Source organism: Crinia signifera, chromosome 4 (assembly GCF_055691185.1).
Source record: "Crinia signifera chromosome 4, ASM5569118v1, whole genome shotgun sequence".
In the NCBI taxonomy this organism is placed as follows: Eukaryota; Metazoa; Chordata; class Amphibia; order Anura; family Myobatrachidae; genus Crinia; species Crinia signifera.
The window spans coordinates 4,071,353-4,096,293 of NC_139220.1; the positions used below are offsets into that span (position 1 = coordinate 4,071,353).

The window sequence follows — 24,941 nt, forward strand, 5'->3', positions numbered from 1 at the left end:
GCATGAGACAATCTCTCCGCCATCGCCCAGCGTGAGACAATCTCCGCCATCGCCCAGCGTGACACAATCTCTCCGCCGTCGCCCAGCGTGAGACAATCTCTGCCATCGCCCAGCGTGAGACAATCTCTCCGCCATCTCCCAGCGTGAGACAATCTCTGCCATCGCCCAGCGTGAGACAATCTCTCCGCCATCGCCCAGCGTGAGACAATCTCTCCGCCATCCCCCAGCGTGAGACAATCTCTCCGCCATCTCCCAGCGTGAGACAATCTCTCCGCCATCGCCCAGCGCGAGACAATCTCTCCGCCATCGCCCAGCGTGAGACAATCTCTCCGCCATCGCCCAGCGTGAGATAATCTCTCCGCCATCGCCCAGCGTCAGACAATCTCTCCGCCATCGCCCAGCGTGAGACAATCTCTCCGCCATCGCCCAGCGTGAGACAATCTCTCCGCCATCTCCCAGCGTGAGACAATCTCTCCGCCATCCCCCAGCGTCAGACAATCTCTCCGCCATCTCCCAGCGTGAGACAATCTCTCCGCCATCTCCCAGCGTGAGACAATCTCTCCGCCATCTCCCAGCGTCGGACAATCTCTGCCATCGCCCAGCGTGAGACAATCTCTGCCATCGCCCAGCGTGAGACAATCTCTCCGCCATCGCCCAGCGTGAGACAATCTCTCCGCCATCGCCCAGCGTGAGACAATCTCTCCGCCATCGCCCAGCGTCAGACAATCTCTCTGCCATCGCCCAGCGTGAGACAATCTCTCCGCCATCGCCCAGCGTGACACAATCTCTCCGCCATCGCCCAGCGTCAGACAATCTCTCCGCCGTCGCCCAGCGTGAGACAATCTCTGCCATCGCCCAGCATGAGACAATCTCTCCGCCATCGCCCAGCATGAGACAATCTCTCCGCCATCGCCCAGCGTGAGACAATCTCTGCCATCGCCCAGCGTGACACAATCTCTCCGCCGTCGCCCAGCGTGAGACAATCTCTGCCATCGCCCAGCGTGAGACAATCTCTCCGCCATCTCCCAGCGTGAGACAATCTCTGCCATCGCCCAGCGTGAGACAATCTCTCCGCCATCGCCCAGCGTGAGACAATCTCTCCGCCATCCCCCAGCGTGAGACAATCTCTCCGCCATCTCCCAGCGTGAGACAATCTCTCCGCCATCGCCCAGCGCGAGACAATCTCTCCGCCATCGCCCAGCGTGAGACAATCTCTCCGCCATCGCCCAGCGTGAGACAATCTCTCCGCCATCGCCCAGCGTCAGACAATCTCTCCGCCATCGCCCAGCGTGAGACAATCTCTCCGCCATCGCCCAGAGTGAGACAATCTCTCCGCCATCTCCCAGCGTGAGACAATCTCTCCGCCATCCCCCAGCGTCAGACAATCTCTCCGCCATCTCCCAGCGTGAGACAATCTCTCCGCCATCTCCCAGCGTGAGACAATCTCTCCGCCATCTCCCAGCGTCGGACAATCTCTGCCATCGCCCAGCGTGAGACAATCTCTGCCATCGCCCAGCGTGAGACAATCTCTCCGCCATCGCCCAGCGTGAGACAATCTCTCCGCCATCGCCCAGCGTGAGACAATCTCTCCGCCATCGCCCAGCGTCAGACAATCTCTCTGCCATCGCCCAGCGTGAGACAATCTCTCCGCCATCGCCCAGCGTGACACAATCTCTCCGCCATCGCCCAGCGTCAGACAATCTCTCCGCCATCGCCCAGCGTCAGACAATCTCTCCGCCATCGCCCAGCGTCAGACAATCTCTCCGCCATCGCCCAGCGTCAGACAATCTCTCCGCCATCGCCCAGCGTGAGACAATCTCTCCGCCATCACCCAGCGTGAGACAATCTCTCCGCCATCGCCCAGCGTGAGACAATCGCTCTGCCATCGCCCAGCGTCAGACAATCGCTCTGCCATCGCCCAGCGTGAGACAATCTCTGCCATCTCCCAGCGTGAGACAATCTCTCCGCCATCACCCAGCGCGAGACAATCTCTCCGCCATCGCCCAGCGTGAGACAATCTCTCCGCCATCGCCCAGCGTGAGACAATCTCTCCGCCATCGCCCAGCGTGAGACAATCTCTGCCATCCCCCAGCGTGAGACAATCTCTCCGCCATCGCCCAGCGCGAGACAATCTCTCCGCCATCGCCCAGCGTGAGACAATCTCTCCGCCATCCCCCAGCGTGAGACAATCTCTCCGCCATCCCCCAGCGTGAGACAATCTCTCCGCCATCCCCCAGCGTGAGACAATCTCTCCGCCATCGCCCAGCGTGAGACAATCTCTCCGCCATCGCCCAGCGTGAGACAATCGCTCTGCCATCGCCCAGCGTGAGACAATCTCTCCGCCATCGCCCAGCGTGAGACAATCGCTCTGCCATCGCCCAGCGTGAGACAATCTCTCCGCCATCGCCCAGCATGAGACAATCTCTCCGCCATCTCCCATCTCCCAGCGCGAGACAATCTTGATAGTCGGTATTAGACCAAACATACAGTCAGGGTTCAGTGATCCCTACAACTCTGAGCGCATTTGTATGTACGCATGTAATTCTGCAATGTGGGCGTGTCATCATAGTATTGGCTGATTGCGGAGGGGTCTGGTCATGTGACGTGCCGCTGCCCACGGACTGCGCTCTGTTCCAGAAGAGTCAGTAATGTTATAAAGTATTAATATAGAATATTATATACACACAGACACATCGCAGAGCATGTGCCTCATATGAGTAACCTCACAGCACACGCGTGTACTGCATGTGTCAGCACACGTGTTACAGCATATTACACACACAATGACACACGTTCCTGTACGCATCCGGCGTGGTTCACACTTAGTGGAGATGAGTCGGAGAACACAGTTATCATTTACAGGCGGATTATGGGGAAATACCAGGAATGCAGCAACATTTCCGATTAATGGCCCCGGATCGCAGGATTACTAGTCACAGACACACGGAACCCACAGTTACCGCACACCACGGTGACACCAGATTGGGGGAATGATTGGATGGAGCCACATTTCATGTTAGCGAATCACAGAGGAAATGGCTCAGACACGGGTATTATGAGGGTGACGTAGAGGAAATACCTTCTGTCAGCATCTAAGGAGGGGTCACACTCGCCCGCGCTGCAAGTTACCGTAGAAGAGATTTACAATTAGAGAAACATTAGTAACATAGCGATTTCATCCTATTCCGTCTGTGTAAGGTGCACTAGGTATATGCACCGACTCAGGGGAACCACACAGCCACGTGTCACACATCCAAGGGTCACACAACCAGGTGTCACACAGCCAAGTGTCACACATCCAAGGGTCACACAGCCGAGTGTCACACATCCAAGGGTCACACAGCCAAGTGTCACACAGCCAAGAGTCACACATCCAAGGGTCACACAACCAGGTGTCACACAGCCAAGTGTCACACATCCAAGGGTCACACAACCAGGTGTCACACAGCCACGTGTCACACATCCAAGGGTCACACAACCAGGTGTCACACAACCGAGTGTTACACAGCCAAATGTCACACAACTGAGTGTCACACAACTGAGTATCACACAACCAAGTCCCACACATCCAAGTGTCACAACTAAATGTCACACATACGAACAGGATGTCAGAGAAGCGGCACATATCCAAGGAACACACATCCAATAATCAGACATCCGAGTGTGACACAAGCAGCTGTCCCAAATCCAAGTGTTGCAGATCCAAGCGTCACACAACCATCTCTTACAGGGGTCCTACGTCTCCCATCTCTTACAGGGGTCCTACGTCTCCCATCTCTTACAGGGGTCCTACGTCTCCCATCTCTTACAGGGGTCCTACGTCTCCCGTCTCTTACAGGGGTCCTACGTCTCCCATCTCTTACAGGGGCCCTACGTCTCCCGTCTCTTACAGGGGTCCTACGTCTCCCGTCTCTTACAGGGGCCCTACGTCTCCCATCTCTTACAGGGGCCCTACGTCTCCCGTCTCTTACAGGGGCCCTACGTCTCCCGTCTCTTACAGGGGCCCTACGTCTCCCGTCTCTTACATGGGCCCTACATCTCCCGTCTCTTACAGGGGCCCTACGTCTCCCGTCTCTTACAGGGGCCCTACGTCTCCCGTCTCTTACAGGGGCCCTACGTCTCCCGTCTTTTACAGGGGCCCTACATCTCCCGTCTCTTACAGGGGCCCTACGTCTCCCATCTCTTACAGGGGCCCTACGTCTCCCGTCTTTTACAGGGGCCCTACATCTCCCATCTCTTACAGGGTCCCTAAGTCTCCCATCTCTTAAAGGGTCCCTACGTCTCCCGTCCCATCTCTTACAGGGGCCCTACGTCTCCCGTCCCATCTCTTACAGGTTCCCTACGTCTCCCATCTGTACTATTTTGGGATGAGGGGGTGTTTAGAGGTAAAAGTTACTGAGATTCTGTGTACAGGCTGCAAAACGGGAGCACAAGAACCTTTATTGCTCCCTTTGTTCCTTATTCCTATTCCCCCATCCCCGGCCACACTCTGTCTGTCGTAGTTAGCTATATCTATAAATTATATAAACAGTAATTCACTGCACATCCTGGGCCTGATTCTGAGTCTCACGCAGCTTGGATTACGTACGACTCTGCCTATTGGGCAGGGATAAAGGGCTGTATAACTGCTTGGCGAATGTGCGCACAATTCGTACAAATCGCCACTATTGCCCTGTGGGCACTGTTTGGGTGTTTCTGGGTGGTAACTTGGCAGCCAGACACTGTGAACGTGCCCCAGAATATTGTTATGTGGGCGTGTTGCCATGGTTATTCTGGGTTTTGCATGCACTTATCAGACGTCACGTCCGGAGTTGCGTTGTTTTGCCTGTGACTCAGAATCAGGACTCTGCCGGAACTAACACTCAGAGATCCCCAATACTCGTACAAGTAATCACCGGAACACATCCAGTACAATCAGTTATTCTGGGTTTTGCATGCACTTATCAGACGTCACATGCAGACGTAACGTCCAGAGTTGCGTTGTTTTGCCTGTGACTCAGAATCGGTGACTCAGAATCAGGACTCTGTCAGAGATCCCCAATACTCGTACATGTAATCACCAGAACACATCCAGTACAATCAGTTATTCTGCACGGTAATTACACTTTGGATTTTGTTCTCGATTTATATATTATTGACCAAAACACCATTCTGTAAATTATCTGAGATAAGGGGTTTGGGAAAGACGGGAATCATTTTTTTCATAGGTCAGTACCTGAATAGTCCATCTGTACCCAAATCAGTGTCAGGGAGCCTGAAATGTCCAGCAAAGAACAAAGGCATGAGAGTGCTGCAAACACACCTGCATTATATATCTCCGCTTGTGTAATACACCTGCCTGTAATAGTGACATATGTATGTAACGTATGTGCAGGGCACAATCACGGCTCTTCCCAGAGATGATTTATATCAGGCCAAACCAGAGGCCGGTCCTGTGCATTATGTAATAATAATGGCCACTTACATCCACTGAATCACCTGACCTCTGAGTCAGCACTCCCAAATACATAACCACAGGGGAAGAGAGCGGGCTGTGAACGTGCATGCTGAGAGGCCATGTTAAACGTTCTCTGTCATGTGACAGTGGTTGCCGTGGTCGCAACATACTGTAGTACTTTGTGATCTGTAAATTATTAATAACATCTTGAAGAAACCGAGTCAATAGAAACAAACAAAGCTGTATATAATGTTACTAACGCGGGACAAGGTGTTTTAGGCGCACTAACGCGTGACCAGGTGTTCTAGGCGCACTAACGCGGGACAAGGTGTTTTAGGCGCACTAACGCGTGACCAGGTGTTCTGCGTGCACTAACGCGGGACCAGGTGTTCTAGGCGCACTAACTCGTGACCAGGTGTTCTGCGCGCACTAATGCGCGACCAGGTGTTCTGCGCGCACTAACGCGGGACCAGGTGTTCTAGGCGCACTAACGCGTGACCAGGTGTTCTAGGCGCACTAACGCGTGACCAGGTGTTCTGCGCGCACTAACGCGGGACCAGGTGTTCTAGGTGCACTAACGCATGACCAGGTGGTCTGCACGCACTAACGCATGACCAGGTGTTCTAGGCGCACTAACGCACGACCAGGTGTTCTAGGCGCACTAACGCGCGACCAGGTGTTCTGCACGCACTAACCCGTGACCAGGTGTTCTGCACGCACTAACGCGTGACCAGGTGTTCTAGGCGCACTAACGCGCGACCAGGTGTTCTAGGCGCACTAACGCGCGACCAGGTGTTCTGCGCGCACTAACCCGGGACCAGGTGTTCTAGGCGCACTAACGCATGACCAGGTGGTCTGCACGCACTAACGCGTGACCAGGTGTTCTAGGCGCACTAACGCGCGACCAGGTGATCTAGGCACACTATCGCGCGACCAGGTGTTCTGCACGCACTAACCCGTGACCAGGTGATCTGCGCGCACTAACCCGTGACCAGGTGATCTGCACGCACTAACGCGTGACCAGGTGTTCTGCGCGCACTAACGCGTGACCAGGTGATCTGCACGCACTAACACGTGACCAGGTGATCTGCACGCACTAACCCGTGACCAGGTGATCTGCACGCACTAACACGTGACCAGGTGATCTGCACGCACTAACCCGTGACCAGGTGATCTGCACGCACTAACGAGTGACCAGGTGTTCTGCGCGCACTAAAGCGTGACCAGCTGATCTGCACGCACTAACCCGTGACCAGGTGATCTGCACGCACTAACGAGTGACCAGGTGTTCTGCGCGCACTAAAGCGTGACCAGGTGATCTGCACGCACTAACACGTGACCAGGTGATCTGCACGCACTATCGCACGACCAGGTGATCTGCATGCAGGAACCTGTGACCGATTGTCCCTGTCTGCAGAGTATTGATATCTCCCATCTTTGGGAAATGGTCGTGTTGCCACCTCACAACCTGGAGTCGATCCTATTGGACGCACTTTACGGAGGCCGGAATGTGACAAAATCGCTCGTTGCTCCATAGGGTTGCGAGGGGGGGAGGGGGGAACCCCAACACACAAATGTCTGAAGAAGGACTATTACCCCCAGTAACTCCGGTGGGGCAGAGAGGACATATGGGGATGATTCAGGATCGCTTATAGCGAAATGGTCAAGGTTTGCACAAACCCCGACAGCGTCCGACTTTGGGGAGTTACACAGGCCGTTCCCTGTGGGGAGGGAAGGCCGGGGGTGGGCGGTCACAGGCATCCAATGGTTTATCCTGCTAGCGGCTCATGTAAGGGGGATGTGTTCTCGTACGTTCGGCTGCTGAGTTACCTTAGCTGCTTATAGAGCATTCCTGAATTACCCTCATAGATTCCTGCTAGGAAACAACCAAGTAGTTATAGCGCCAATATTTATAGGGGGCGGCTGTACACCACGGAGCCGATAAATAAGAGATATGAACCACTCACTTGTTCCAGCAAACGCGTCCCTCCAGTGCCTGCATCTCCCCGAGGATGGCAAGCAGAAGAGACGATTTACCGCACCCGACCTGTCCTACCACCATGGTCAGCTGACCTGCAGGCAAGAGAACCGGGATTACAAGAGGTCATCCCGTTAATTATTACTAGGTACAGCGCCATAATGTACTACGCCATAGTGTACAGCAGATTATATACTAATCATGAAGCATTTTCAAAAAAGTGCATTGGGCTCAGTTATTCCCGTCCATACGGGCACACACGTGTACTAGACATGTACAACACATGAATCTCCTACAAGGTACACCCAAGTGAATATGGCATTTACCAATGCGGCTGAGCCAACGTTCGCCTACAACGTAATGATGGCGGCTGGCGTTTTCCTGACCTCCCCGGTCACAAAGGTGCGCAGCAAGCGAAGGGGGGGCCGCCAGATTTGTCCTGTCTCACACAGAGCTTTGCACTGAGGGTGGTGTTGGTGTAAGTGCGCAGACAGTAATAACAGGTATAAGCCAAGCGTACAGATATGCGATCCACTCGCCAAACGTGCGCAGTAAATGAGGGTTATCTGTGGCCCTTACAGGGCCCATTACACTATACCCTGTAACATGCACCATGGCCCCCGGTACCTGTTGGTATTTGGATATCAATGTTGGATAAAGTTGCCAAGCCGGTTCCCCAGGAAAAATATCCGCTGCAGACCTACGGAAGACAGAGCCGGGTATATATATGTTATACGGAAGACAGAGCCGGGTATATATATATATATATATATATATGTTATACGGAAGACAGAGCCGGGTATATATATATATATATATATATATATATATATATATATATATATGTTATACGGAAGACAGAGCCGGGTATATATATGTTATACGGAAGACAGAGCCGGGTATATATATATATATATATGTTATACGGAAGACAGAGCCGGGTATATATATGTTATACGGAAGACAGAGCCGGGTATATATATGTTATACGGAAGACAGAGCCGGGTATATATATGTTATACGGAAGACAGAGCCGGGTATATATATGTTATACGGAAGACAGAGCCGGGTATATATATGTCATACGGAAGACAGACCCGGGTATATATATGTTATACGGAAGACAGAGCCGGGTATATATATATATATGTTATACGGAAGACAGAGCCGGGTATATATATGTTATACGGAAGACAGAGCCGGGTATATATATGTTATACGGAAGACAGAGCCGGGTATATATATGTTATACGGAAGACAGAGCCGGGTATATATATGTTATACGGAAGACAGAGCCGGGTATATATATGTTATACGGAAGACAGAGCCGGGTATATATATGTTATACGGAAGACAGAGCCGGGTATATATATGTTATACGGAAGACAGAGCCGGGTATATATATATATATATATGTTATACGGAAGACAGAGCCGGGTATATATGTTATACGGAAGACAGAGCCGGGTATATATATGTTATACGGAAGACAGAGCCGGGTATATATATATATATATATATGTTATACGGAAGACAGAGCCGGGTATATATATGTTATACGGAAGACAGAGCCGGGTATATATATGTTATACGGAAGACAGAGCCGGGTATATATATGTTATACGGAAGACAGAGCCGGGTATATATATGTTATACGGAAGACAGAGCCGGGTATATATATGTTATACGGAAGACAGAGCCGGGTATATATATATATGTTATACGGAAGACAGAGCCGGGTATATATGTTATACGGAAGACAGAGCCGGGTATATATATGTTATACGGAAGACAGAGCCGGGTATATATATATATATATGTTATACGGAAGACAGAGCCGGGTATATATATGTTATACGGAAGACAGAGCCGGGTATATATATGTTATACGGAAGACAGAGCCGGGTATATATATATATATATGTTATACGGAAGACAGAGCCGGGTATATATATGTTATACGGAAGACAGAGCCGGGTCACAGGGAGCAATGCTGTAATCACATGACCCAAACATAACCCTAGATAGATAGATAGATAGATAGATAGATAGATAGATAGATAGATAGATAGATAGATATGAGATAGATACATAGATAGATATGAGATAGATAGATAGATAGATAGATAGATAGATAGATAGATAGATAGATAGATATGAGATAGATAGATAGATATGAGATAGATAGATATGAGATAGATAGATAGATAGATATGAGATAGATAGATACTGAGATTTATGTCTTACCTGTTAAATCTCTTTCTTCGAGGACGTCAGGGGCCACAGGGATTACAATGGGTAGAGAGTGAGGTCACGACCTTTCCAGCACCAGAAAGGATAAAACTTCTGGACTGCCCAGAGACAGCCCTGGCTCCTCCCTCCTCTACCCCGCCTCCTAGGCTAGCTTACTTTCAGTTTTTCCCAAAGCCAGGCAGGAGACAAGATAGAAGGAAGAGAAACCCATACAGTAACACATTCAACAAATATATGTGTGTGTGGTTGCTCAACAGAGGAACCATAACTGTGACATGTATAAGTACCTCAACAAAGGAACTTTTAACTAAGTTCACTCAACGGAGGAACTATGAACTTCAATACCATGAAGCAGGCGCGGCAGGGAGGGATCCCTGTGGCCCCTGACGTCCTCGAAGAAAGAGATTTAACAGGTAAGACATAAATCTCAGTTTCTTCTGCGGCAGACGTCAGGGGCCAGAGGGATTACATTGGGATGTCCTAAAGCAGCCACCTAAGGGTGGGGACGCGCCTGTGCCGCGGCCAGTATATTCTGGACGAATGCCGAGTTCTGAGAGGCAAACATAACAAACGCAAAAAAAGCGTAAGAAATCGTTGGCAGACGACCAAGTTGCCGCCTTGCCAAGTTGCTCTGCCGTTGCACCACCTGTAAAAGCCCGAAACACACCCACAGATGTAGTGGAATGAGCCCGTACCCCTGCAAGAACGGAGAGTGAGGTGAACCAGGAATCCTGCTTGATAAACGACCGCAGATATCGGATGGCAATAGTCTGCATGGTAGCAGACCAGCCCCTCTTATGAATTCTCTAGTGGATAAAGAGAGAGTCAGATGGTCAAAGTATTACAGCGTGATGTACATAGTCGTGCAAAGCACAGACCATCTCCAGTTGATTGCTGCCCAGGAGAGACCGCCGGCCTACAAAGGGCAGGGATCACTATCTCCTGGATGACTTGAAATTCAGGAACCACCTTGTGAGGTGTAAAGTAACGTTTCAAAGAATCCGTTCTATGAGAATGAAAGACTATGAAAGGCGATTGACCTAACAGAGCCTACCGGGCAGACACCCAGCAGCAACGGTCAACAGTAAAACCGTTGTCCCAGTTAGCCTGTAAAGAGCCCTAAAGGGCCCAAAGAATCAGAGAAAGATTTTATCAAACCACCATGTTTGTAACAACCCGAGGTTGGATCTGCAGGACCCCCTGCAAGAATGAGCGGAGATCATACCACAGAGCTCATAGGCTGTGGAATACAAAGGAGAGAGCCGAGCCCTGTTGCTTTAAAGAAACAGGCGGAGGCCAGCCCCCACTACTTCTACCGAAAGGACAAAACCCCAGACAAACGGTAAATTCTGGGATTGAATTCAATCCCGTGGCTTTTAATTAGGTTGTCTTAACAGCCCTGTGAGCAGTTCTGGCCCCAGAGGCAGACAGATAAGAGAGACCCCTAACAGGGTTCACAGATCCGAGAACCAGATTCTCCTGGATTAAGGTGCCCCCACCTCCACTTTTAATGTACAAATTACTTTGAGGAGGAGCAAAAATGGTGAAAAGCCTACCTCCGCACGAATAGCCACTGGACTGACATAACAGAGCGTGGACTCTGTAACCTGCAGGGTCTCGAGACCTGGACACATACAGGGTGACCTGGTAAATGTGACGCAAAGCCATCAAACCACCATTGGTCCACCCCAATGGCCTACCAACCACAGGAACACCTCCGAAGGGAGGGTCCATCTGTTGGTATAGTTTTGCCAACAAGGCCGGGATCTTGCGCTCCCATTGGAAGAAGCGGGAGGCCTAAGCCTACAGCACCTGGTATTCCCAGATGGTCTCCCATCCAAGTACTAACCAGGCCTGACCCTGCTTGGCTTCCAAGATCAGACGAGATCAGGCGTGTTCAGGGTGGTGTGGCCGTAGGCTCATAGCCGGCCCACTCAGAGTGTCACCCTAGTGGTTGATAACAAACCACCCTTTTTTGCATCACCCGACTGGACCTGCACAGGGTGACCTAGAAACCAAGGTTCTACCTTGCAGAAATCCCACAGGACTGTCTTTTTCACTTAGGTTTCAAGACAGAAGCATCTTTTCCATAATAGCATTATCCAGTCTATGTCTTAAGATGTACTGTTGCGTGTATAAAACACGGATTTACCAAAAGGATCAGTTTTGGTTATAATGTATGTGTATGTAGATACATTAGAAAACAAACAAACAGGAAACTATATCGAACCGCTGTTTGAATGTAAGAAGCGAGAATGCTGACCTAGCACCGCTATATATATCCACTAATATACACATTATATATATATATATATATATATATATATATATATATTGTGTATGTACATATATATACACACACATGTACACACACAAATGCCTACAAACATAAACATATGCATTCATGTACCCCTATACAATAGGTCGTACAGATTAAGAGGCAACATATTGGTATATAGCATATGGTGGCGCTGAAATGAACAAGGCCGTCAACATTGGCAACCAGTAAAACTTCTACCAAAGTGAGATTGCGTCCCTGAAGGGATGCATAGTCAAGGCCATATTAGCTTTTAATTATAAAAGCTACAGCCAGTGTTACTCCGCTAACATAACTTAAAGGAGAACCATAAGAAATGACAAACCGAATTGTTTGTGGGAGAAAACGGGAGCACCCGGAGTAATCCCACGCAATTACGTGGAGAATATACATAAACTCCACCCAGTTAGGGTAATGGCGTTGTTTGAATGGAACCCATGTTATCTACAACAGCTGGTGTTCCCATGTGATCTCAAATGAGATTGGGCATATCCAGTGTGGTATGAATATAGATTGACATCAGTGCCGTGAGGTAGTAATGTTAACCATTACACAGTTCGTACTGCACCTCCACAGCTGCATCTCTCAAAAATGCTACCCCGCTGGGGTGCAAGGCTACTAGAGGCCTGGAGGAATACTAAGTCAAATTATCTCAAATGTGCGATCTGCATGTTAGATGCATGTGATCCTAATGTAAATCCGACTACATAGTCAGATCCCACACTGGATTGTATTGTGCGTACACACCACAACCAGCTCTGTATGTGACAGTGCAATGTTCCAACTTCCAATGACCAGGAATACCAAAGGTTATCCTGTGGAGAAATTACATCTCAGAGTCCACCGTTGGTGACGTTTACCATAGTGCCCTGTCAGAACATGAAATAACCCCTGTATTGTGGGGACTGAATCCTTATAGCCGTGCGCCTTGTCTACTTAAGAGACGGGAGCGTTGCTGATTGAGCTATTGCTCTATTAGGGTAAAACAGGCCTGGACTATGTTCCGACAGGGTTTAAAAGTTAGCAGAGGTGTCTTACACCAAGTGTCTGGACCAGAACTGTAATGGCTGCACACACTGTGATTTCTAATTGACTTGCTATGGATAACTTTGCTAACTCATGAGTTAGTAACATACAAGTCATGCTACCTGCATTAGACATTGCTGCCCTTGCCTTCGATTAATGGAGTGACCTCTGTGTCACTCTGATAGCAGGGTATAAGACTTCCTGCTGTCCTCTGTATGTGACAGTGCAATGTTACCCTCAGTATCTGTGCATTAGAGTAAGGCAGTGACCTCTGTGTCACCCTGATAGCAGGGTATAAGACTTCCTGCTGTACTCTGTATGTGACAGTGCAATGTTACCCTCAGTATCTGTGCATTAGAGTAAGGCAGTGACCTCTGTGTCACTCTGATAGCAGGGTATAAGACTTCCTGCTGTCCTCTGTATGTGACAGTGCAATGTTACCCTCAGTATCTGTGCATTAGAGTAAGGCAGTGACCTCTGTGTCACTCTGATAGCAGGGTATAAGACTTCCTGCTGTCCTCTGTATGTGACAGTGCAATGTTACCCTCAGTATCTGTGCATTAGAGTAAGGCAGTGACCTCTGTGTCACCCTGATAGCAGGGTATAAGACTTCCTGCTGTCCTCTGTATGTGACAGTGCAATGTTACCCTCAGTATCTGTGCATTAGAGTAAGGCAGTGACCTCTGTGTCACTCTGATAGCAGGGTATAAGACTTCCTGCTGTCCTCTGTATGTGACAGTGCAATGTTACCCTCAGTATCTGTGCATTAGAGTAAGGCAGTGACCTCTGTGTCACCCTGATAGCAGGGTATAAGACTTCCTGCTGTCCTCTGTATGTGACAGTGCAATGTTACCCTCAGTATCTGTGCATTAGAGTAAGGCAGTGACCTCTGTGTCACCCTGATAGCAGGGTATAAGACTTCCTGCTGTCCTCTGTATGACCTAGCTGGCAACAAACTGTCCCCCCATAAACTGTAATCTGAGAACACAGTATCTTTCTGGAAGAAAGCAAGAAGGGGTTTTTATTTTGTCAGCCAGCAGATACACATTGCACAATTAGAGGCTTATTGCAGAAATCTAACGATGTCTATGTCACGGAGGAAAAATACATTAGGCAAGGCAACAGGGTATATGGCCTCAGGCCTCAGATGACAATGTAAACTGAGTTATACACTTTCCACCTGACAATATATACACTACACACACACAGGGAGAAAGAGTAGGTATAGGTAACCAGAGATAGAATCACTGGATAAGAGAGACAGTATAAGGAGATGAGCTGCCACAGGCCAATCAACAACACCATGGTATATAACACAGGAGTGCTATGACCTAATTTACATACAGCCCAATACTGTCCCACTATGCTCTAAACCCCACTGTCTGAACACAGAACATGGGGGAGCAGCTGCATTCAATATGCAGTTAACCAGGACAAGCTTGAGCACAGCCCTGGCATTAGCAGTCAGGAGCCTCCAGCAGCGTGCAATGGCGGCAAGTATGTTAAAATGACCGCCAGAACCGCCTGATAGCTGGGAAAGTACCATGGACTCCGTCCTTACAATGGCGTTCCTTTTTGAAAGGGTAGCCGCGCCATCAGGCTATACTCATATGCCCAGGCTGGCCGGTGGTACTTGGGCCAGCCTTGCAATGTGTGCAGGACACCAATATAGGAGTCCCTATGTCACTATCGCTGTCCTCTAAGATTGTACAAGAGGCAGCTAAACTGGTACAGCTAACACCTATACTTCTGACATGCAGTGATGGTGTTAACACAGTTATGAGACACAGCACAATGCATATAATAATAAAAGTGGCACTGAGCTCCGCAAAGCACATAGGCCGGCAGGAGCATAAAGTACTGTACCCTGTGCTCCAGTAGGAGAGGTACAGGTGGGATTTGCCCATATGGCCCGGCAGTGAAGAGATGGAACTCCAGACTGGCAGAGAGCTCTCTGTGTCCTTCTTACACGTGCAGCAGGCAGGCAGGAAGAGATCAGGGCTGGAAACCCCGTGGGTACATCCTAGCTCCTGTCTCCGGGAGAGGGGCTGTGTGAGGAGAGGCTCCCTTCCCCCTACTAGCAAATGGCCACCGGGATTTCATGACTCATGCGGCGTCGGTAAAATGGCGGGGATCCGGCGCTTGCCGGGCGGCCCCGCATACCGACGCCGCTGCCCACACTCAAAGTCTCCCTGGTGGTCCAGCGGGTCAGGGTGCACACCTAGTGAAAGGAGGCGTTCTGGCCGCTTGCTAGTGCAGCCCGGCGATCCCCCCCACCGGGCTGCTCAGCCGCTATAACTGCGTGCGCATTCGCACTCCCAGCGGGGAGCGCGTTACCTGAAAGCGGTTGTCACCGCTGATGTCCCGGTCCCCGTCGCGGCTGTGCTCTCCAGTGCTTCAGAGCCAGCCGAACACCTCCGCTTGTGGGAGCCACGTGGGTGGTGTTGGGCTGCCGGGTCCCGGGTGATGGAGCGCAGTGCAGGGATCTAACAGACCCCCAGTGCTGCTGCTCTGTCACTGACTCCAGTCAGTGTAAAAATAAGAATAAAAAAAAAAAATTCAAAATGAAGTTTAAGCTGCTTTAACAGCAGCCCTTTCAAAATGCGTGTTGGCTCCTGCCAGCACAATCAAAACTGAAAGTAAGCTAGCCTAGGAGGCGGGGTAGAGGAGGGAGGAGCCAGGGCTGTCTCTGGGCAGTCCAGAAGTTTTATCCTTTCTGGTGCTGGAAAGGTCGTGACCTCACTCTCTACCCAATGTAATCCCTCTGGCCCCTGACGTCTGCCGCAGAAGAAAGATAGATAGATAGATAGATAGATAGATAGATAGATAGATAGATAGATAGATATGAGATAGATAGATAGATAGATAGATATGAGATAGATAGATAGATATGAGATAGATAGATAGATAGATAGATATGAGATAGATAGATAGATAGATAGATATGAGATAGATAGATAGATAGATAGATAGATAGATAGATAGATATGAGATAGATAGATAGATAGATAGATAGATAGAGATAGATAGATATGAGATAGATAGATAGATAGATAGATAGATAGATAGATAGATATGAGATAGATAGATATGAGATAGATAGATAGATAGATAGATAGATAGATATGAGATAGATAGATAGATAGATAGATAGATATGAGATAGATAGATAGATAGATAGATATGAGATAGATAGATATGAGATAGATAGATAGATAGATAGATAGATAGATAGATAGATAGATAGATAGATATGAGATAGATAGATATGAAATAAATAGATATGAAATAGATAGATAGATAGATAGATAGATAGATAGATATGAAATAGATAGATATGAAATAGATAGATAGATAGATAGATATGAGATAGATATATATGAGATAGATAGATATGAGATAGATAGATAGATAGATAGATAGATAGATAGATAGATAGATAGATAGATAGATATGAGATAGATAGATATGAGATAGATAGATAGATAGATAGATATGAGATAGATATATATGAGATAGATAGATATGAGATAGATAGATAGATAGATAGATATGAGATAGATAGATATGAGATAGATAGATAGATAGATAGATAGATAGATAGATAGATAGATAGATAGATATGAGATAGATAGATATGAGATAGATAGATATGAAATAGATAGATATGAAATAGATAGATAGATAGATAGATAGATATGAAATAGATAGATATGAAATAGATAGATAGATAGATAGATAGATATGAGATAGATATATATGAGCTAGATAGATATGAGATAGATAGATAGATAGATAGATATGAGATAGATAGATATGAGATAGATATGAAATAGATAGATATGAAATAGATAGATAGATAGATAGATAGATAGATATGAGATAGATATATATGAGATAGATAGATATGAGATAGATAGATAGATAGATAGATAGATATGAGATAGATAGATATGAGATAGATATGAAATAGATAGATATGAAATAGATAGATAGATAGATAGATAGATATCATATCTGTGCACACTTCTATCTATCAGAAACTAGGAACCTTGATTGCGGCCTCCTCGCTGTCCGGGGAGCGAATCGGTCTCCGTGGAGACTGTTCATATTTGTCCAGCTGGAACCTCAGGGGCTGTTTCCTGTTTATGGCTCTGGAATGCTATTGGAGAATGGAAATGTCAGTCAGCAGTCCCTGTATTTACCTGGTGATTCTCTATTTCATACCTTCCAGCATATGAGATTGACAAGTGGCCCCACCCCTGATCTGCCTAAACCCTCCCCCGCACTTCCCAGCCACACCAACTTTTTACAGAAACCCAGGCCCACTCCACAGCATGGAAACCAGGGGGTATGTTGTGACAATATTGGTTGTCTGCCATGATTGTGATTCATGTGGTGTCACTTTTTGGGATCTGGGTGTTCCGAGTCCTGAGTGGGGACTTTCCTCAGATTTCCAAACTCAATCTGAGGTTTGGATCGCATGTACAATATGTCCATTCCTTGTGATTGTAGCTGGAAATATAATATAATATAAATATAATAAGAATGGAAATTATGCACTTGGGACTCAAAAACCCAAAGACTCAATATAGTATAAATGGCACTATAATGGAAACTACTGAGGAAGAGAGGGATCTAGGTGTCACTATTTCAAGTGACTTAAAGGCAGGTAGGCAATGTAACAAAGCAATGAAGAAGGCAAGTCAGATGCTTGGTTGCATAGGGAGAGGAATCAGTAGCAGAAAAAAAGACGTAATAATGCCACTTTATAGGTCATTGGTACGGCCTCACCTAGAGTATTGTGTTCAGTTCTGGAGGCCATATCTCCAGAAGGATATAAATACATTAGAGACTGTCCAAAGAAGGGCAACTAAAATGGTGCATGGCCTACATCACAAAACGTACCAGGAAAGACTAAAAGATCTTAATATGTATACTTTAGAGCAGAGAAGGGAAAGGGGGGACATGATAGAAACTTTCAAATATATCAAGGGCTTTAACAAGGTACAGGTGGGAGACATCCTTCACAGGAAGAGGAGCAGCAGAACACGAGGACATGCACTGACACTAGAGGGAGGAAGGTACAGGTGGGAGACATTCTTCACAGGAAGAGGAGCAACAGAACACGAGGACATGCACTGACACTAGAGGGAGGAAGGTTCAGGTGGGAGACATTCTTCACAGGAAGAGGAGCAACAGAACACGAGGACATGCACTGACACTAGAGGGAGGAAGGTACAGGTGGGAGACATTCTTCACAGGAAGAGGAGCAACAGAACACGAGGACATGCACTGACACTAGGGGGAGGGAGGAAGGTACAGGTGGGAGACATTCTTCACAGGAAGAGGAGCAGCAGAACACGAGGACACGCACTGACACTAGAGGGAGGAAGGTACAGGTGGGAGACATTAGTCACAGGAAGAGGAGCAGCAGAACACGAGGACATGCACTGACACTAGAGGGAGGAAGGTACAGGTGGGAGACATTAGTCACAGGAAGAGGAGCAGCAGAACACAAGGACATGCACTGACACTAGGGGGAGGAAGGTACAGGTGGGAGACATTAGTCACAGGAAGAGGAGCAGCAGAACACGAGGACACGCACTGACACTAGAGGGAGGAAGGTACAGGTGGGAGACATTCTTCACAGGAAGAGGAGCAGCAGAACACGAGGACATGCACTGACACTGGGGGGGAGGAAGGTACAGGTGGGAGACATTAGTCACAGGAAGAGGAGCAGCAGAACACGAGGACATGCACTGACACTAGGGGGAGGAAGGTACAGGTGGTAGACATTCTTCACAGGAAGAGGAGCAGCAGAACACAAGGACACGCACTGACACTAGAGGGAGGAAGGTACAGGTGGGAGACATTCTTCACAGGAAGAGGAGCAGCAGAACACGAGGACACGCACTGACACTAGAGGGAGGAAGGTACAGGTGGGAGACATTAGTCACAGGAAGAGGAGCAGCAGAACACGAGGACATGCACTGACACTAGAGGGAGGAAGGTACAGGTGGGAGACATTAGTCACAAGAAGAGGAGCAGCAGAACACAAGGACATGCACTGACACTAGGGGGAGGAAGGTACAGGTGGGAGACATTAGTCACAGGAAGAGGAGCAGCAGAACACGAGGACATGCACTGACACTAGAGGGAGGAAGGTACAGGTGGGAGACATTAGTCACAGGAAGAGGAGCAGCAGAACACGAGGACATGCACTGACACTAGAGGGAGGAAGGTACAGGTGGGAGACATTCTTCACAGGAAGAGGAGCAGCAGAACACGAGGACATGCACTGACACTAGAGGGAGGAAGGTACAGGTGGGAGACATTAGTCACAGGAAGAGGAGCAGCAGAACACGAGGACATGCACTGACACTAGAGGGAGGAAGGTACAGGTGGGAGACATTCTTCACAGGAAGAGGAGCAGCAGAACACGAGGACATGCACTGACACTAGAGGGAGGAAGGTACAGGTGGGAGACATTAGTCACAGGAAGAGGAGCAGCAGAACACAAGGACATGCACTGACACTAGAGGGAGGAAGGTACAGGTGGGAGACATTCTTCACAGGAAGAGGAGCAGCAGAACACGAGGACACGCACTGACACTAGAGGGAGGAAGGTACAGGTGGGAGACATTCTTCACAGGAAGAGGAGCAGCAGAACACAAGGACATGCACTGACACTAGAGGGAGGAAGGTGCAGGTGGGAGACATTCTTCACAGGAAGAGGAGCAACAGAACACGAGGACATGCACTGACACTAGAGGGAGGAAGATTCAGGGGAAATGCGAGGAAGAATTACTTCACAGAAAGGGTAGTGGATAAGACAGTAGAACAGACCCATCAGAGGTGGTAGAGGCTAAGACAGTAGTACAATGTAAACATGCTTGGGATAGGCATATGAATATCCTTACAAAGAAATAAGGATTAAAAAGGGTTGAGTTTACCTGAAGGGTAAAAAAGGGGCAGACTAGATGGGCCAAATGGTTCTTATCTGCTGTCAAATTCTATGTTTCTATGTTTCTAAATAAGAGGTGCGCCCTAATCACAACGTTCCGGCTTCCGTGTGTAGGAGGGAGCTGTCGGCTCGGTGATACAGGGGGCGTGGCCTTGCAGTGAGTGGGCGGATCACATCCACGCCTCCGCACCTCCATCAGCCTCCCTGGAGACAGCGGTGGGGGTTGTGCACAAGGTCGACATGGGAAAACTGTTGCAACATGGAAACAGTTAACACATGAAAAAGTCGACATGAGGTTTTCAAGGTTTTTTGTGTCATTTTGTAGATTTCAGCACATGGACCCCAAAATGAGTATGTCGCATCCCCTGCCATGCTTCATATCCGGGGCCCCCCTGTGCTCGCCATGCTTCATAACCGGTGCCCCCCTGTGCTCGCCATGCTTCATATCCGGTGCCCCCCTGTGCTCGCCATGCTTCATATCCGGTGCCCCCCTGTGCTCGCCATGCTTCATATCCGATGCCCCCCTGTGCTCGCCATGCTTCATAACCGGTGCCCCCCTGCTCTCGCCATGCTTCATATCCGGTGCCCCCCTGCGCTCGCCATGCTTCATATCCAGTGCCCCCCTGTGCTCGCCATGCTTCATATCCGGTGCCCCCCTACGCGCGCCATGCTTCATATCCGGTGCCCCCCAGCGCTCGCACCATGCTTCATAACCGGTGCCCCCTGCTATCGCCATGCTTCATAACCAGTGCCCCCTGTGCTCGCCATGCTTCATAGCCGGTGCCCCCCTGTGCTCGCCATGCTTCATAACCGGTGCCCCTCTGCTCACACCATGCTTCATATCCGGTGCCCCTCTGCTCACACCATGCTTCATATCCGGTGCCCCTCTGCTCACACCATGCTTCATATCCGGTGCCCCTCTGCTCGCACCATGCTTCATATCCGGTGCCCCTCTGCTCACACCATGCTTCATATCCGGTGCCCCCCTCTGCTCACACCATGCTTCATATCCGGTGCCCCTCTGCTCGCACCATGCTTCATAACCGGTGCCCCTCTGCTCACACCATGCTTCATATCCGGTGCCCCCCTCTGCTCACACCGTGCTTCATATCCGGTGCCCCTCTGCTCGCACCATGCTTCATAACCGGTGCCCCTCTGCTCGCACCATGCTTCATAACCGGTGCCCCTCTGCTCACACCATGCTTCATATCCGGTGCCCCTCTGCTCGCACCATGCTTCATATCCGGTGCCCCTCTGCTCGCACCATGCTTCATATCCGGTGCCCCTCTGCTCGCACCATGCTTCATAACCGGTGCCCCTCTGCGAATGCCATGCTTCATATCCGGTGCCCCTCTGCTCGCACCATGCTTTATATCCGGTGCCCCTCTGCTCGCACCATGCTTCATATCCGGTGCCCCTCTGCTCGCACCATGCTTTATATCCGGTGCCCCTCTGCGAATGCCATGCTTCATATCCGGTGCCCCTCTGCTCGCACCATGCTTTATATCCGGTGCCCCTCTGCGAATGCCATGCTTCATATCCGGTGCCCCTCTGCTCGCACCATGCTTTATATCCGGTGCCCCTCTGCTCACATCATGCTTCATATCCGGTGCCCCTCTGCTCGCATCATGCTTCATAACCGGTGCCCCTCTGCGATTGCCATGCTTCATGTTCATAACCGTACCCCCATGCGCGCGCCACTCTTCATATCCGGTGCCCCTCTCGGCACTCGCCATGCATCATTTCCAGTGCCCCGGTGCACCCGCCACATTACTAATCAGAATGGTAAGGTGTCCTAGTGCACCACAGAAAACTCATGTCGTTCTTTTCACGTGTAGACTATTCCGCAGTTACGGATCTCTATCACCCGTAGGTGGCAGCACTGATAATGCCGCAGGAGCCTGATGCTCATCGGTGACTATTCCGCAGTTACAGATCTCTATCACCTGTAGGTGGCAGTACTGATAATGCCGCAGGAGCCTGATGCTCATCGGTGACTATTCCGCAGTTACGGATCTCTATCACCCGTAGGTGGCAGTACTGATAATGCCGCAGGAGCCTGATGCTCATCGGTGACTATTCCGCAGTTACGGATCTCTATCACCCGTAGGTGGCAGCACTGATAATGCCGCAGGAGCCTGATGCTCATCGGTGACTATTCCGCAGTTACAGATCTCTATCACCTGTAGGTGGCAGTACTGATAATGCCGCAGGAGCCTGATGCTCATCGGTGACTATTCCGCAGTTACAGATCTCTATCACCCTTAGGTGGCAGCACTGATAATACCGCAGGAGCCTGATGCTCATCGGTGACTATTCCGCAGTTACGGATCTCTATCACCCGTAGGTGGCAGTACTGATAATACCGCAGGAGCCTGATGCTCATCGGTGACTATTCCGCAGTTACAGATCTCTATCACCCGTAGGTGGCAGTACTGATAATGCCGCAGGAGCCTGATGCTCATCGGTGACTATTCCGCAGTTACAGATCTCTATCACCCTTAGGTGGCAGCACTGATAATACCGCAGGAGCCTGATGCTCATCGGTGACTATTCCGCAGTTACGGATCTCTATCACCTGTAGGTGGCAGTACTGATAATACCGCAGGAGCCTGATGCTCATCGGTGACTATTCCGCAGTTACAGATCTCTATCACCCGTAGGTGGCAGTACTGATAATACCGCAGGAGCCTGATGCTCATCGGTGACTATTCCGCAGTTACAGATCTCTATCACCCGTAGGTGGCAGCACTGATAATACCGCAGGAGCCTGATGCTCATCGGTGACTATTCCGCAGTTACAGATCTCTATCACCCGTAGGTGGCAGTACTGATAATACCGCAGGAGCCTGATGCTCATCGGTGACTATTCCGCAGTTACAGATCTCTATCACCCGTAGGTGGCAGTACTGATAATGCCGCAGGAGCCTGATGCTCATCGGTGACTATTCCGCAGTTACAGATCTCTATCACCCGTAGGTGGCAGTACTGATAATGCCGCAGGAGCCTGATGCTCATCGGTGACTATTCCGCAGTTACAGATCTCTATCACCCGTAGGTGGCAGTACTGATAATGCCGCAGGAGCCTGATGCTCATCGGTGACTATTCCGCAGTTACAGATCTCTATCACCCGTAGGTGGCAGTACTGATAATACCGCAGGAGCCTGATGCTCATCGGTGACTATTCCGCAGTTACAGATCTCTATCACCCGTAGGTGGCAGTACTGATAATACCGCAGGAGCCTGATGCTCATCGGTGACTATTCCGCAGTTACAGATCTCTATCACCCGTAGGTGGCAGTACTGATAATACCGCAGGAGCCTGATGCTCATCGGTGACTATTCCGCAGTTACAGATCTCTATCACCCGTAGGTGGCAGTACCGATAATACTGCAGGAGCCTGATGCTCATCGGTGACTATTCCGCAGTTACAGATCTCTATCACCCGTAGGTGGCAGTACTGATAATACCGCAGGAGCCTGATGCTCATCGGTGACTATTCCGCAGTTACAGATCTCTATCACCCGTAGGTGGCAGTACTGATAATGCCGCAGGAGCCTGATGCTCATCGGTGACTATTCCGCAGTTACAGATCTCTATCACCCGTAGGTGGCAGTACTGATAATGCCGCAGGAGCCTGATGCTCATCGGTGACTATTCCGCAGTTACAGATCTCTATCACCCGTAGGTGGCAGTACTGATAATACCGCAGGAGCCTGATGCTCATCGGTGACTATTCCGCAGTTACAGATCTCTATCACCCGTAGGTGGCAGTACTGATAATGCCGCAGGAGCCTGATGCTCATCGGTGACTATTCCGCAGTTACAGATCTCTATCACCCGTAGGTGGCAGTACTGATAATGCCGCAGGAGCCTGATGCTCATCGGTGACTATTCCGCAGTTACAGATCTCTATCACCCGTAGGTGGCAGTACTGATAATGCCGCAGGAGCCTGATGCTCATCGGTGACTATTCCGCAGTTACGGATCTCTATCACCCGTAGGTGGCAGTACTGATAATGCCGCAGGAGCCTGATGCTCATCGGTGACTATTCCGCAGTTACGGATCTCTATCACCCGTAGGTGGCAGTACTGATAATACCGCAGGAGCCTGATGCTCATCGGTGACTATTCCGCAGTTACGGATCTCTATCACCTGTAGGTGGCAGTACTGATAATACCGCAGGAGCCTGATGCTCATCGGTGACTATTCCGCAGTTACGGATCTCTATCACCCGTAGGTGGCAGTACTGATAATACCGCAGGAGCCTGATGCTCATCGGTGACTATTCCGCAGTTACGGATCTCTATCACCCGTAGGTGGCAGTACTGATAATGCCGCAGGAGCCTGATGCTCATCGGTGACTATTCCGTAGTTACAGATCTCTATCACCCGTAGGTGGCAGTACTGATAATGCCGCAGGAGCCTGATGCTCATCGGTGACTATTCCGCAGTTACAGATCTCTATCACCCGTAGGTGGCAGTACTGATAATGCCGCAGGAGCCTGATGCTCATCGGTGACTATTCCGCAGTTACAGATCTCTATCACCCGTAGGTGGCAGTACTGATAATGCCGCAGGAGCCTGATGCTCATCGGTGACTATTCCGCAGTTACAGATCTCTATCACCCGTAGGTGGCAGTACTGATAATACCGCAGGAGCCTGATGCTCATCGGTGACTATTCCGCAGTTACAGATCTCTATCACCCGTAGGTGGCAGTACTGATAATGCCGCAGGAGCCTGATGCTCATCGGTGACTATTCCGCAGTTACGGATCTCTATCACCCGTAGGTGGCAGTACTGATAATGCCGCAGGAGCCTGATGCTCATCGGTGACTATTCCGCAGTTACGGATCTCTATCACCCGTAGGTGGCAGTACTGATAATGCCGCAGGAGCCTGATGCTCATCGGTGACTATTCCGCAGTTACGGATCTCTATCACCCGTAGGTGGCAGTA

At 49.5% G+C, this 24,941-nt stretch overlaps 1 protein-coding gene and 1 non-coding gene across 2 annotated transcripts in view; both read right to left on the reverse strand.

Moving 5' to 3' along the window:
- The window catches only part of LOC146072199 (ATP-binding cassette sub-family C member 9-like), a gene marked incomplete at its 3' end in the record, with an annotated part of 107,680 nt that overhangs the window by 42,532 nt on the left and 40,207 nt on the right, over positions 1–24,941 (reverse strand). Inside the window, exons 15-19 of the mRNA XM_083179527.1 lie at positions 17,063–17,173; positions 8,043–8,115; positions 7,405–7,510; positions 5,216–5,254; positions 3,080–3,118 (exon numbers count right to left, since the gene is read on the reverse strand). Of these exons, the coding sequence (XP_083035653.1) occupies positions 3,080–3,118; positions 5,216–5,254; positions 7,405–7,510; positions 8,043–8,115; positions 17,063–17,173 (368 nt within the window). The remainder of the gene's footprint in view (positions 1–3,079; positions 3,119–5,215; positions 5,255–7,404; positions 7,511–8,042; positions 8,116–17,062; positions 17,174–24,941) is intronic.
- LOC146077001 (5S ribosomal RNA) lies at positions 11,469–11,587 on the reverse strand. The gene has a single exon (XR_014474382.1). It is a non-coding gene; the product is annotated as a 5S ribosomal RNA (ribosomal RNA).